Source organism: Rhinopithecus roxellana, chromosome 17 (genome assembly GCF_007565055.1).
Source record: "Rhinopithecus roxellana isolate Shanxi Qingling chromosome 17, ASM756505v1, whole genome shotgun sequence".
Lineage (NCBI taxonomy): Eukaryota > Metazoa > Chordata > Mammalia > Primates > Cercopithecidae > Rhinopithecus > Rhinopithecus roxellana.
In genome coordinates, this window is record NC_044565.1 from 72608188 (window position 1) to 72623766 (window position 15579).

Sequence of the window (15579 nt, forward strand, 5' to 3'; positions counted from 1 at the left end):
TTGCTGGCTCTCTGTTTAAAACCTTCTTTCACTCCCACCAAACTTGGCCTTTCGAGCAGCAAATAGCCAAACCTGGGTCTGGTTACATAAGTAGGTCTGGGATCTTGATAACGGATCATCTGTAATGTTTGTATCTTCTCATTTGACTCAGTATTCAGTCATTATAGAATAACTAACTGCTATTTTTATCAAAAAATTCTGTACTTCTTTCCTTACCTCATTTATTTTCCTTTAGTTTATGATTTATAATGGTCCATTGTTTTGTTTAGAAAACAGCAAGGCTCGAAGTAATGCGTTTGCTGAAAAGAATGGACTTCAGAAATATGAATATGTTTTACATCCAAGAACTACAGGCTTTACTTTCGTGGTAGACCGTCTAAGAGAAGGTAAGCACCCATTTCAAAATGTACTTTTTAATGAAAGTGGCAAAAATTGCTAAGCTTTATATATAGCCCTTTAGAGTTTATAAAAGATTTTTTAATACTTTATCTCAAGAAATGAGGTACTGTATTTTTATTCCAAGTTGACCTATGTACTAAAATGTTTTGCCGTGTATTCTTGAGAGATATAAAAGAGATCTCTGTAAAAAATTCTTTCCCCTTTTTTGGAACAGACATAACTCTATGTTACATACTTTTATATATATACACACACATATAGCATATGTGTATATGTGCATATGTATGTGTGTGTGTGTGTATATATGTATGTATGTATATATAGAGTTAGGCTATAATTCCATTTTAGGATATTTCTCCAAGTGGCAAAAGTGTCTTTTTTTTTTTTTTTTTTTCGGAGATGGAGTCTCGCTCTGTCGCCCAGACTGTAGTGCAGTGGTGCTATCTTGGCTCACTGCAAGCTCCGCCTCCCAGGTTCATGCCATTCCCCTGCCTCAGCCTCCCGAGTAGCTGGGACTACAGGTGCCCGCCACCACGCCCAGCTAATTTTTTGTATTTTTGGTAGAGACAGGGTTTCACCATGTTAACCAGGATGGTGTCAATCTCCTGACCTTGTGATTCACCAGCCTTGGCCTCCCAAAGTGCTGGGATTACAGGCATGAGCCACTGTGCCCGGCCAAAAGTGTCTTAAGAGTATCTTATCACTTAATCCATTCCACTAGTACTCATGAAAAGCAAAAAAAAAAAAAAAAAAAAAAAAGAGAGAGAAAAATCTTATCACTTAAACTAACCATATGTTCGGCTCTTAGGGTTTGAGAATATATCATTCTCTTACTATTTTAAGCTATAGAGAAATATAACAATCTGAAAAATAATTTTACTTTAATCATTTCACTCAGTCCACCAAGTAACTGGTTGGTAGGAAGGGAAGTGCCACTACCTTTACTATTTTATAGTTAAGTAGAACTGGCATCCAGTGTGGTAAGTACATTTTCACAGGTTACTTGAGTCAGGGATAGAACCTCCTTCTTCTGCTTCCTTATTTGTGACTCATATCACACTTCTTTCAAACTACGTCTATTCGGGGGCATATATGAGCAGAAAGTGATTCTGTTGATGATGTCACACCCATTTAAATGCTTAAGTTTTGATGTAAATGAAAACCAATTGTACTTTTTAATTATAGTTCTGCATATTTGCAAGTTTATATATTTATACACATTTGTACATACAAATAACACATATATGAAGTAACTATTTGGAAACATACTGAAGTGTTAATTTTATAACAATTCAAAGCCCACAGTCAGTTAACAGAAGAACTGTGTTTGCACATTTCTGCTCTTCACTCTGATTTCCAGTAAGCATATTCTGTAATGGTGATCTCTATGACAAATTACCACCTTCATCTGGTAACTGATACATTTTCATAAAACTGCTGTGCATAACATGAAAAGTCTTGAACCATTATGCAAGAAAAGGTACGAAGTTCTTCTTTCCCTAAATGGCATCACTATTGTTCTTTTAGGATTTAATATGCTTTAAGATAAAAAGTATAACCTGCCAAGATGAAGCATATTTATAACCAAGCACCCATGATTTAAAGAAAGGTTCACAATCAATTCAAAATCACATGCTATGGTAAACCAAAAATGTTATCCATATTAGTTTGGTTTGCTTTTGAAGTTCTGTGATTACAACTAATATCACATGGACTTGTGGGCTTGACATTCCTATTGGATGTGATTAGTGAGTGCCCATCTACCCATAGAAGTTCATGGAGAATACAATTCTTCATGCCTGTGGAGTAGGGTGGAGAGGCATGAAGACATTCAAGTAGTGATGCTTTTTTTTTTTATTTTAATTTGATACCATTTACTGTGGCATGTAACTTAGACTCACCCTTCTCATTCGACAATGTTTTTCTATTTTACAGTATTTAATGATTTCTTTAAAGGTATTTCTGACATCATAGAACAATCTATAGAGCTCTATTTTGAAATCTGGAAAATATTTTAGTAGCAAACTGATTTATAACTTTGGTGAATGTGTATTAGTCCTCACTCCAAGCACTAGTCAGCAACTACAATATGTAATTTTTCCTTCCAGTTGTGGCAGCCGGTCTCCCCAACATTCCTCCTATATCAGTAAAAAGAAACATAGATGATTCCATTTGTTTCAGTTAGAAAACAACAGTTAGATGATTTTATTTGTTAGAAACATAGAATGGGACTTGTATACTATAATAATAAAAATAAAAAATATGACGAGAATAACTATAATAGTATAGCAGCTAACATTAACTGAGCATTTACTAGGTACCTAGCATTATGCTGTGTGTTTTATATGCCCATGATCAATTCATCTTCACAACAACTGTACGTGGTAGTTACCATTATAAATATTTATCTCATTGTGCAAAACTGAAGCAGAAATGAGGTAAAGAACCTCATCAAAATTATTGGAATACAGTTTGTCTAACTCAGCTCATGTTCTTTCTACTGTAACTAGTTGCTGCTTGTATTTATAGTATGATTTTAGTTAACAAAATCTCCAGATCATTAAGCACCTTTCTAACACTAGTGAGCTGGAATATTTTCTTTAAGAAAGAGTTTAATAGGAAAAGAATTTAAAAAGAAGCTAAATGGCCAGAACACGGAGAGATGGTAGTCACCAGGCGGGTGGTTGTGATGCTGCCTGAGATAACGGGGGAGCAGAGCAGGCAGAGGCTAAGGAGGCATCAGGTGGGGAGTTGAGGGCAACTCTCATTTCTTGGGGGTTTAAGTGAATAAAAAGAGAAGAAGTTTCATTAGTGATCGGAGGTGAGGAGGATCTTAGAGGTCATCTAGTCCAGAGTTCCCTTTTTGAATGGGAATCTAAGACTCAGAAAGGGGCCCAGCCTGGCTTTCTGATCTTTAAGCTCATTAAAACTTTAGATCATCATACAGATTTATTTGAGTTTTAGGTTTGAAATACTTGTTTTTGAATTCAAAGAAAGCAGTTTATATTTCAATCCATACTTAACTCATATGCTTAAATTCTAAATATAAAGGAATGAAGGATGTAATCTTTCCACTATTACTCTAGGGGAATACAGGGTTAACACAAAATAAAAATTAAATTCCCACTAGGTAATTTGGATCAGCACAGCTGAACCAAATTCTTCAGTTTGTATTCAGGGAGAGAGAATTGCTGACTTAACATGCAGATTACATAATTAGTGTCTAATAGTCCTGTTTGTGGGACTCTTGATGTTTGTCTACAATAGTTCTCATGTGCTCTGAGAAAGTTGATGGCTACCTAGGAAATAAAAGCAGTATACCAATCATAGACAGCGTAGTCTTCAGTAGCATTGTTAGACTATTTTAATTTCTTAGATTTTTGCTTAGTGCTTAGAGCTAACAATCCAATCTGTCTGTGGCCTACAGTGGAGGACTAAAGGTGACCAATAGAAACACCTCTCTGTGGCGCACATTGCATTTATAATAGTCAGCAAGCCTCTCCCAGGGTGGCATTTCAATTACTCTTTTGAACAGCCAGCGTGTTTTAGGAGGCAAGGAAGAAAGACAAATTATTGAAATATTGGGTGCATTATATATCATGCACTCTGACCTTTTCATACAGCCTTTTATTGCTGGAAACTATGAAATTGGATAAGACCTTTCCGTTATGTGAAATAAGATGTGGTTGTACAGTAGACTTTTGACATTTGCTAGAATATTTTCTGAGACAATTTCCATTTCCTCAGTTTTAGAAATATTTTTGTGGATTAGTAGCTTTTGAGACCATTTTACAAGGAACATGATAGAGTGCAACAAAACCTAAATGAAATTTGTACACTGATCAGTGGATAAGCACCCAGATCACCTAAGTGGCCTGGTGACCTGCACATCATGAAGCAGAAATTCTTCAGATTTGCCTCAGGAGAAGTATACATGACTGTATGCCAGAGACCTTTGATGTCTCTTCATGTTGAATTTTCAAATGCCATGGTATTGCTTTAGACCATAAAGGGAATTCATATTGTTTTCTTTGTTCCTTTTAGTCACTGCCCATTTCGCACCCCCTTTCCCTCCAGCGAAAAATCTGAGCTGCTCATTTAGGACAGATCTTGTTGTTGCGTTGAGTGAAAAAAGTCATGATAGCCTTAATGAAAAATGATAGAAGCCTATCTATATACTTAAAAACAACCATCTAACACTTACCAAGTTCTTACGATGTGTCAGGTATTGAGTTGTGCATGTTTCTTTACCTTGCCCATGCAGTAGAATCAACCATAGCGTTTTTTAAAAATACAGATACTGAGGTCCAAGCTCAGACCTATTGAATCAATCTGGTGATGGGGACCTAGGCTCATAGCTACTTCTTTCACCACTCATACGTATCCCCTAATTCTCCTACCTAAGCTAGGTGGTAGTTTGCCCTGTGCTGCACCTGTGGAGCCTGGCTCCGTTTAGCAACTTTCGCAGGGTCATACTGCTGCTGAGCAGAGGAACTTTAAACTCAAGTCTTTTTGATTCCAGTGCCCATGTTCTTTCCACTCTATAATAAGCTTACAGTTTTTCAAATGCAAAAAAAAAAAATTATTCTTTGTAGATTTTTTTGTTTTCTATTTCCAAGATTTCTGCTTGATATCCTTGGCTCTACTGTGAGTTCTGTTTAAATGAAAATATATATATAAAGGATTTTCTTTTTGTAAGCCTCTTTTATTTTTCCGATTTCTGCTTTTACCAGTTCCTCCTCCATTTCTCTAATCTTTAAAAAAACAAAACAAAACATGACATTCAAACTATCTGTCCTTTCAAATTGTGGTTCCATTCTCTGGCAGAACCTGGGTTGAAAGAGGGAAAACAAAATTGTGGTTCAATCGTTTTCTTTCTTTTTGCCATCAAATTGCAGAAATAGCTTGATGACTTCATTTTCTCAACACTGGTTCATTTTTTATTAAAAATAGATAATAGTTTTTTAATTGTAAAAACAGAACGTACTTACTGTTAAAAAATTGGAAAATTAATAAAGAAGAAATTAAAGGCATTGACCCTGTTGCACAAGCCAGAAACCTGGGAGTCATTCTTGGCTTACCCCCCTCTGCTTTTCACATGCTGTGAAATCCCAAACAAGGCCTTTTGGTTCTACCCCTTAAGGATCTCTCAAATTAATTCTTTTCATTCGCAATGCCATACTGGTCTGGGCCTTCATTGTATGTTCTCTGAATTATCATACAGCTGCTCAGCTGGTCTTTCTTGGCTCTGGTCTTGCCTTAACCAGTCCTTTCTCCACTTTGTAGCCAGAGTCAAGCCTTTTTCTCAATGAGGGTGGCAGCACACTGAGGTAGGTGTCCAGGCACTGGAGTCAGGTCTCACAGAATTCTAAGGTTAAATCTACTCTAAGATGATTTACCCAGGCCTTCTATGACCTACCTCTCTGGCCGTATCTCCTGTCTCCCTAGTTGTACCATTTGTTCTAGCCTTATTGAACCACACTTCTTTCCCAGAATGCACAGTATGCTGAGCCTTCCCCACGGTATCCTCTTCCTCAACCTGTAGATGTCACCTTAGATAACAGGTCATCCAGGAAACCTTCCTGATTTTGTTTGGCTTGGTTGGGTGCCTTGCTTTATATTCCCTGTATGAATGCTTTTCCTACTAGCTATATGTAAATTTTTCTTACTGTAGTATCACTTGTTTAGTTGTTTATCTCCTTGACTGTTTTTTTCTCAAGCCTTTAGCACAGGGCCTGGCATATAATAGATACCCTTCAAATTTTTTGAGCCAATCAACTAATTGGTCAATGTAATTTTATACCCTGTGTTCCAGTAAAGATTTAAAATGGCTAACATGAATATGTATCATATAATAATAGCAGTGCCCCAGCCTGGTCAAGATGGCGAAACCCCATCTCTACTTAAAATACAAAAGTTAGCCAAGCATTGTGGCACGTACCTCTTAATCCCAGATCTTCAGGAGGCTGAGGTATGGGAATTGCTTGAACTTGGGAGGCGGAGGTTGCAGTGAACTGAGATTGCACCACTATACTCCAGCCTGGGTGACAAAGCCAAGACTCTGTCTCAAAAAAAAAAAAAAAAAATTAATAATAATAATAATAATAACAGCAGCACCAAAAGTAAGAGAAGAAATCAAGGTGAGGGAAAATAGGGGTAAATTTTTTAAAAACTAGATGTGAGGTTACTATACAAAACATGTTATAAGTTTCTACATTCCTGTATAATACGAGTCCAAACATTGGCCCTGAGCTTTCTGTACCTTTTATACAAGGAAACTGAAGTATCATTGACCATGTGTGTAAGGTCAAAGCAAGCCAGATGATTAAAAGAAGCATTTTTGAAAAACTTGGAATATCTCCCATGGCTCTTCACAAAGAGCACATTGTACATTTCATGACCAAGATCCTGAACAGCATCTTTATGGGAAATATAATGAAATTTTTAGGACTACTCCACATTGACTCATCATGGTTGTCCATGTTGGCTAATGGAATAAACACATTCCATTACATGAGAAAGAGCAGTCTCACAAAAGCTCAAAACACTGAGACTCTATATGGATTTAGAGTGTCTCAACTCTAAAGGTATAGATAGACTGCATGTCCTTCAAACGATTCTCCATAAAAAGTATTTCACTCACTGAGGATTGGATGACAATTAGTTCATGCTGAGTTTGATTATTCTTTGTAAGGCATCTGTTCTACAGATACTTTGTGTCATAAAGCGCTGCAGAGTCAAGGGCGATAGTAGTAAGTGGATCTAGGAGTTGGACTGAGGGAAATTACAGAGCTTACTGAGATTTCACACATGAATTGAAGGCCTACCTCCAAACTGAGATCTGCCAGCATGTCCTTAGAAAACAGTGAGGAGTATGTGTTTTTCGTATCCTCTGCAATGCTTGCACATAGTAAGTGGACCATTGCTGAAAGCTCAGGTCCTGGTCTGTGTGGCTCTTTTGGTCTTGTTTATTGCTGTGACTTCATGCCCTCTCTTCACTCCAGTCATGTGGGATACACTTTACTCATGCTGTTTCTTCTCCCAAACTGTTTCTATTTATCTGGCTAGCTCCCATTGGTTCCTCCAGACAGCTTAAGTGTCTTTTCCACTTCAAACAATTTTCTGACCTCTCCAGGTTATTGGAGTTCCCTCTTCTTACTCTCATCATGATCTATACATTTCTGTTAATAACCAGTAGTTTTTTAGTGGCTTTTTTTTTTTTTTAGTCCATCTCTCTCATTGGACTTGAGCTCCTTTAGGATCGAGGTACTGTGCCGTATTTGTTTTTATATCTGAGGTCCTAATACCATGCCAGGAATATTATAGATACTCAATAAATTTATAGTTTGGTACAAATTCTTAAAGATGACCTAATTTTAGCATCTCTCTCATACACACATATGCACATCTGATTAGCAATTCTTCCTACCCCCTTCAGTCTAGTGATCAGACACTTACAGATTTTAATTTATATGGAGTCCTTTCATTGCAACAGAGATGAGATTTATGGCAGTGCCAGAGGGCCACCTGAGGTAGATGCACAGCAGATAATAACTATCTTAAGACACTCTCTTCTTTTTTAACTACTGGAGGATAAAAGGGTACTTTTTTTCTAGATTATGTATACTATTAGAAGAGAATTACAGAAAAACGTTATTTGTAACTTAAATGAATAAGGTCTTGGCATGTGATCATGTAAAATTCAATATGGAAATGTGGTTCTTAATTAAATGTTTCCTTTATTTGTATCTCAATGAGTTTCAGATTCTAATATGGTGTTAAACAGATAGTTATTGCAACCTTGTGTTTCTCTGTACCACTTGACTTCAATAGGAGAAAAATTTTGCCCTGGGTTTATTATATACTATTTCTCTACCACCAGCCAGCTATAAAAATGCCTACTATTGTGAAAGGTAGGTCTGGGTTATAATTATTGCGTGTCTTATGGCACCATTAATAAAAAATTTTCAAAATATATGTTCTTTATTAGATTACCATTTTCATAGATGAGTGAAAATTATATACAGTTGTATTTTACTCATTCATAAGGCATGTCTGTGCCTAAATATTGGTGCCCTGTATAATGTTTAATATATTTTTTAAGAATGACACACTGAAAAATGCTGATAACTGTGACCTTTACAAAATGTGTTTATTTCAAAATTCAGAATTTTGGAAGCAGCTTTTGTGAGTAAAATTTGTGGAATTGCCTTTGAGTGATGACTTTCTGTAGACTGTACACTGACCATAAAGAATATTGTTACATACATTGAAATAATTTTGTCGGTTTCCCATTAGAGGGCAAAAGTGAGAGATAGAAAACAACTACAGAAGGTGTGAGTAGCTGTGTCATCACAATGCTGTTTACTCACTGTGTGGCAGATGGGCACTACGTGTTTATGTACTTAGAATCTCGTTTCCAGTAAAACAGAGAAGAGAGTTTCAGTGAATATGCAAAATGTATGTAACAATATACTTTAGGTTCCTGTTCATATGAAAAGCAAAATTCTCAGCCAAGGTGAGATTTTGACCTGAGTCTAAACCCCGTGGACCTTTGAATCCAGAAATTCATCTTAACAGGAGCTTATGCCTGCCTTTTGGTTTTATACAGTATGCAGTTTCATTGTGAATGTATATGCTTCTTTTTTGGGTTTGTCCAAAAAAGGTTTACCTTTTTTCTTCTTTGTTGTTGACATATGTCCATTTCATTATTTTTAAAGTCTATACCTTTTCTTTTAGCTTTATCGATTTTTTCTTCCTTATTCAAAATATTCTGTCTGCATTTTTCCAATTATTAGAACCTTTTTTTTTGCATTTTTTCATAATTGATATTTGTGTTGAGTATTGCAAAGCAATATTAAAACAGTACTCACTTGCTGGAGTGTATATGTGTGTACACATGCAAAACCACATTCATATACCTCACTTGTAAAAAATATGAAACTAAATACAGAAATTGTTTACTTATTAGTGTTGAAAGTTATTTGCACAGCTCTCTAAATGAAAGTAGTTTTTTCCATTTTATTTTGCATAGATTATATTTTTATGTTATATAAAATTAATACATCGTATAACAATATATTATTATATATATTTTGCCACATAGGCTCCCTATACATATCTGACTGCTAAAAAGCATGCAAACTCACCTTGTCATAGAATCTGGGCTGAGCAAAACTAGTCCAGGTTCATTTATCCTGCGTTGGCTACTCTGCACTGCATAAAGTGTAAGACATTGAAAGAATGTCAGTAACTTCTAAATCAGCAAACTTTCCCTAGTGAAGTTACGTAGGGGAGTAAAGCTTAAGTGTTCTCAGTGACTTTCACTCCCTCCACACAAGAGTATTGCATTTGGCCACGTGGGGTAAATTCCAAGGATGATCCTACTTGGTAAGATTACTGACGTTGAGAATCTATCAGAAGTGCATATGTACACAAAAGGCATATTTTTAAGTGTTGTATTTTGTGATAATTAATAACTTAATCCACATAATTTCATTGTGGTTCACTCATCTCTTTTTCATAGGAAATGGTACTTGAAAAGGAAATTAAAATGAAACCACTGATTTACATTTGTTTCTCAATTTATGTTTTATGAAGTACCTTTTCCAGTGATAGTCTCGTTTGGTTATAATACGCTAACAGACAGTAATCTACAATGTGTTGCATCTTTTCATTTCAATATTTTTCCTTGGGAAAAAGATTACTGTCTTTACTCTCTTGACAGCAAGCTTCATATTTGTGCTATTCTTCTTCTTGTCTTTGACCATGGCAATTACCTCTGTTGTTCATGCTACCTGCCTGATTTTGATGACCGAAATATTTTTCACTAAGAAATATCTGAGTATTGTTAAGTAAACATCTGTCTGTGATTCCTTATTATTTACCATATATAACATTTTTAAATAGTCTACATACACTACATGGGTATTTGTAAACTTTTAAACACTTAGCCTTTGAAAGTGTGAGGCTGCCACACAATTTCTTAGACCTTAAATGTGAGAAATTTATGTTGATAGTTGTTTGTCTTATCTCTACATTCACAACCACTTTCTTTGAAGTGACAGATTTCTTCTCCAAAAACTTAGAATGCTTTGGATTAATTTTGCATTGTATAAATGTAGGCTGAAAGTAATTTGGGGTTCCATGTGGAAATTCTGATAACTTGTGAGACTGCAGTACCAAAGTTTTAAAATCCTATTGTATATTCCTAGTTTATTTATGACTTATATCTTCCTTGTTTCATCATAGAATTTTAAATGGCCTTTAGCAGAAGATAAATAAGTGAAATGTGGCCCAGCGTGCCAAAGTCAGGTAATAAAGTATGTATGTGCATAGGACTGGAAAGGAAAGCATATTATCCAAGCTAAGGAAAGCTGCTCCTCCTAGTCAAACATTGAGCCTTAGCACCGATCTCTTTAGAAGTCAAGGCAAAATGGTCTTTCCTGTAATTTTCTCATTGCATTAAGTTCTTGGTGACTTACAGTGGTAATGAGCTAACTTATAGTAGAAGAAGTGTTAGTCAATGCCTTTTCTAGGCACAGTTATCACTCATTGGCAGCAGATCTACGTTCAGTTACCTAGCATCTCTCAAAGCTAAAAAACAAATGTTCCTATTTTTGTGGACTGATCTTAGATGTCATTATTATAGAAGATCTACCAACTTGACCATATGTTTCAGGAGAGGAACTTCATACTGTTCCTTATGTGAGTACATGGAAATTACTCATAATCTATAATCCATGGTGCCTAAAAAGAATTGAACACTTTTTTTCTAGCTCATAAGATTTACTTGTTTTCATTCAGAATGGTGTCTTAATGACCACAACAGGTTCATAATGTTAAATCCAAAAGAAGTTACTAAATAGTTTACCAATTAATTTTAGTTATGGAAATTATTAATAACCTTTTGGATCAGTAAAAAGCATCTTTACCATGTTGGTTCTATTATTCATTCATACTTATTTTTTACTTATTAAATTCATTAGAAAGGGTCTCTGTTGCCATGGCGCCTGGCCTGTTCCTTTTGTAATTCAAGGAGACAGTAGCCACTCTTATATGCCTAGATTAGTTTTAACGAAGGCTTTTATTTTAAAACTTTAGGGATGGACATTAGTAAGAACTGAAATTAAGAAAGACTTGACAGGAAATACTGTGACTTTTGTTTAGACTTGATAGATGAATAGAGTTTAGGCAAAGGAGAAACATACTACAAAAAGCTTGCCCTGTACATACTATCTTTAAAGTTGTATACACAAAAGGTGTTTATATTTAAGTATTTTTAAGAAAATATCTTTGTTGTAAATGCATATGATCTGAATCTTAGGTAAGTCCTATGTGTTGTAGTTAATATCATGTGATCAAGGCATACTAGTGACAGTATCAGAATAAAAATGCATAACGAACACATCTTTATGCATAAATTTGGGAGGTTAGTATGTGATCCAGTGTCACAGAAACAGCATACAAGTGCAGAGTAGAAAAGAGTTGTGGCTGGCAGATTAAGAGAATTTAGGGAATAGGACTTTGAATTCGATCTGGAGGAATGGCAGGATTTGAACTGGTAAAGAAATTGGGAGAGTATAGTCAGGGTTAGATACTCAGCAGTGGAGACCAGCCTTTTTGTGTGGCAAGAACTAAGTTAGAGAAGAGTCATGAAGTCTCACTTCTAACAAACTATATAGGAAAGGGTGGGAACTGTGAAAGTTCTAGTATTTATGACTTTATAAATACTCCAAACCTGGTGAGAACATTGTTCTCTTCTTAGTATTCTAAGACAGTTTATTATCTTCCTAAGCAGTTTACTACTTGTTCTAAGATAAAATAAGACCTTTAGAATAAGGCTTTAGCATCATGATAGTTATCCCAAAATAGTGTCTTATTTTGAGACTTCTGCATGAATTATGTTCAGTTAAAAGAGACTCAGTAAAAGTAATTATACCTCATGTTTTTTACATTTCCTTTGATCCATGAATGAGGTATTTACAGACTATATGATGGCATATAGTAGGAAAAAGACTATGATTCATCCCAATTACAAAGATGTTTCCTTGGAAAGAAACTCTGGAGAAATGTCTTATGTCTTTACTAATGGTTTTGAGACTTAAACAAATAAATCTTGTCTTTTCTGTGTATGGCTGTAAATGGTCATAATTTTATACTTGCAAATATCAATTTGATCTGAATCAAACTTTTCCAGCGTAGTTGGCCTATTTGCAAGGTTAGGTATCCACGGGCTGTAATGGATGTATGCTCTATAAGATATCAGTGGTTTATCTGGATTTTAGGTACTAGTAACATCTTTGAACATAAAATCTGAGAAGTGTCCTTTGGGTGCAGCAACTATAATGTATTTGGTGACCTTAGAGAGAGGATAGTTTTACAAGAATGGAGGCAACAGGAACCAGATGTAAGTGAAGAGTGATGTAAGTGGAGATAGCTAGTTTAGATGACTGCTACAGGGAGTTTCCTGATGAAGGGGAGAGGGCTGGGGCATAGACAACAGAAAGGGGAAGCTGCATCAAGGATGAATAAGAGAGTTTAGCATTTTTAAATGCTGAGAAGATTATGTAGAAGAACAGCTGAACGTGAAAGGATTAACAATGGAGCAGGTTTCTGAGAAATCAGGAGAGGATAGGAACAGAAATCAGGTTAAGAGGGACTCCTCATTTTGTAAGGCAGGAGGCAAGGTTCAGCATGAATATATATTTTTGTTTGACTTTATAAATACTCCAAGCCTGGTGAGTAAATTGTTCCCTTCGTAGTATTCTAAGAGAGTTTATTATCTTCCTAAGCAGTTTACTACTTGTTCTAAGATAAAAGACCTGTTGGCTTTAGCATCATCATAGTTATCCCAAAATAGTATCTTATGGTTGGGAGTAGGTGGTGAGAAAGTGAGGGATGCTTTGCAGGAAGGTCCTGTGCTCTCTGTCAGATCAGAGGTTAGGTAATCTGTTGATGGTGGGGTACAAGGGGACAGAGGTGATTAATAAGAGTTTGGAATAGTTGTTGTGGTAAATGAGAAAAGGAAGCTGACTAAAACCAAGTAAGAGCATTGCTAAGCTCTCAAACCTTGGGCTACAGAGCCAATCTGGGCTCTTGCCTCTACTTAAGTTCCATCCAAAGTGGTGACTTCACATGTCTCACAGTGGCTCACTCCTTCCCACCACCTGCAGTACTCCCATCTCTTCTGCTTTTGATCAGATACCCTTGTTCCTTTATGCCTATCTCAGGAAGATCATTTCTTGATCTCTTCAGCTGGAAGTCCTATCAGTCCCCCTCCAGTCTTCTACAACAGTTGAACCCATCTTAAGACTCACACAGTTTCTGGGTGATCAGGAAAATAGAATGTTGAAGAGACATCTGCGCTCCCATGTTTATTGCAGCCCTATTCATAATAGCCAGGGTATACAATCCACCGAAGTGTTCATAATCAGATGAATGCATAAAGACAATGTGATGTGTAAATATATACAATGGCATTCTATTCAGCCATAAAAAAGAATGAAATCTCATCATTCCCAGCAACATGGATGAGCCTGGAGCACATAATGTTGAGTAAAATAAATCAGGCACAGAAAGATAAATTCTGCATCGTCTCATATATGGAAGCTTTAAAAGTTGATCTCATAGGAGTAGAGAGTAGAATAGTGGTTACTAGAGGCTGGAAAAGTGAAGGGAAGTAGCCAAAGGTTGGTTAATGGATACAACAGCACAGCTGGATAAGAAGAATAAATTCTAGTGTTCTATAACACTGTGGGGTGACTATAATTAACGGTAATTGATTGTATACTTGTAAATAGCCAAAAGAACAGATTTTCAGTGTTCTCAACACAGGTAGTAAGTGTTTGAGGTAATGGATATGCCAGTTACTGATCTCATCATTACACATTGCATACATATCTTAAAATAGCACACTACCTCGTAAATAGGTACAGTTATTTGTCATTTAAAAATACTAGAAAGCAAGAATAATCATGTAATTAGAAAATATATTTTTTCCTCTTTACTAGAGTGTAAGCTCCTTTGGGTCAAGGAGCTTCCAAAACCACAGTAAAAGCATTGAATCAGTCAGTCTCTGTTTCTCCTTTCCCCCTCTCCTCACCCCTGCCCCTGCCCCACCGCCCACCCAGGGCAGTGGTGCTAAATTGTTCAATAAGTATTAAATGAATGTATTAATGAATGTAACATATACTACAATCAAATTGTATATGAGATCAGTGAACTTCTATAGGAATATGTTTGTCAGAATTCTTTACGAGGCTAATAACCCACAGGCATCACCTTGAAGAACATTATTTTATGAGGATATCTAACTCCTCTACAATGGCAGTGAAATATATTGTATTTGTAGGTGATTATCCTAACTTGGTGGCTCAGGATATTTTGTATTTGGCTTATTTGCACTCTCCTAGCCGTAAGGAGCTTATGCCAAGCACAATCTCTGTTGTCCAACTTTGCTTATTATGTAGCTTTTACAGCAACTTTTCTAGTAGTTTGGATGTAAATGCCATAATGTATCATAAGCCCAGATTCCTTTTAAAAATTTCATCCTCGTAGCCTTCCTTTAAAATTTTATTTTAGTTTATTTCTCACTCACTGACTCACTGTGCTGTGTTGAAGGAACTTTGTATACCAAGTGCAACATCGTATTCTATTGGACCTACAAGGTTTGGCTAGGAGAGGAAAACTCAGGATGAAAATATCAAAGAGGCAGCAATTACAGAAAATGGGAATGTTAGGTGTCACAGAGTATGATGGAATATGCTTGAGAATTCTCACCTTTTATGCAGCCTTAAGTTCCATTGGCTAATAGCTTGTAACATTTACATAAATTGAAGCAGATTGCTGTTCTTTTATAAAGATCATCCTCTTTTATGACTTCACAACTTTTAATAATTCAGATATTTGTATTCTGCTGACCATTTTTTCTGCACTATAAACCAGTTCATTTTATTTTATACTCTAATTAGCTCTTTATCCAAAGTGTTTTTATTTAAAGTGTTGGCACACAAGTTTAAGATAAGCTAAATTAGCCAACAGATATGACTAGCTATTGGGTATTAATCAAAAGGATGATAGTATGGCTTATTGTTAAAATAAAACTCAGTATTTAGATCTTAATTTGCAATTTGACAAGCTAAACCAGAAGTTTCTCAGATGCATCTAATGCCTCTTCTG

At 35.9% G+C, this 15579-nt stretch overlaps 1 protein-coding gene across 4 annotated transcripts in view; it reads left to right on the top strand.

Moving 5' to 3' along the window:
- The window catches only part of LCLAT1 (lysocardiolipin acyltransferase 1), a 223291-nt gene that overhangs the window by 134338 nt on the left and 73374 nt on the right, over positions 1-15579 (top strand). For all 4 annotated transcript variants that reach the window (XM_010384430.2, XM_030921701.1, XM_030921698.1 and 1 more), the window contains one exon: positions 270-386. In XM_010384430.2, the coding sequence (XP_010382732.1) occupies positions 270-386 (117 nt within the window). The remainder of the gene's footprint in view (positions 1-269; positions 387-15579) is intronic.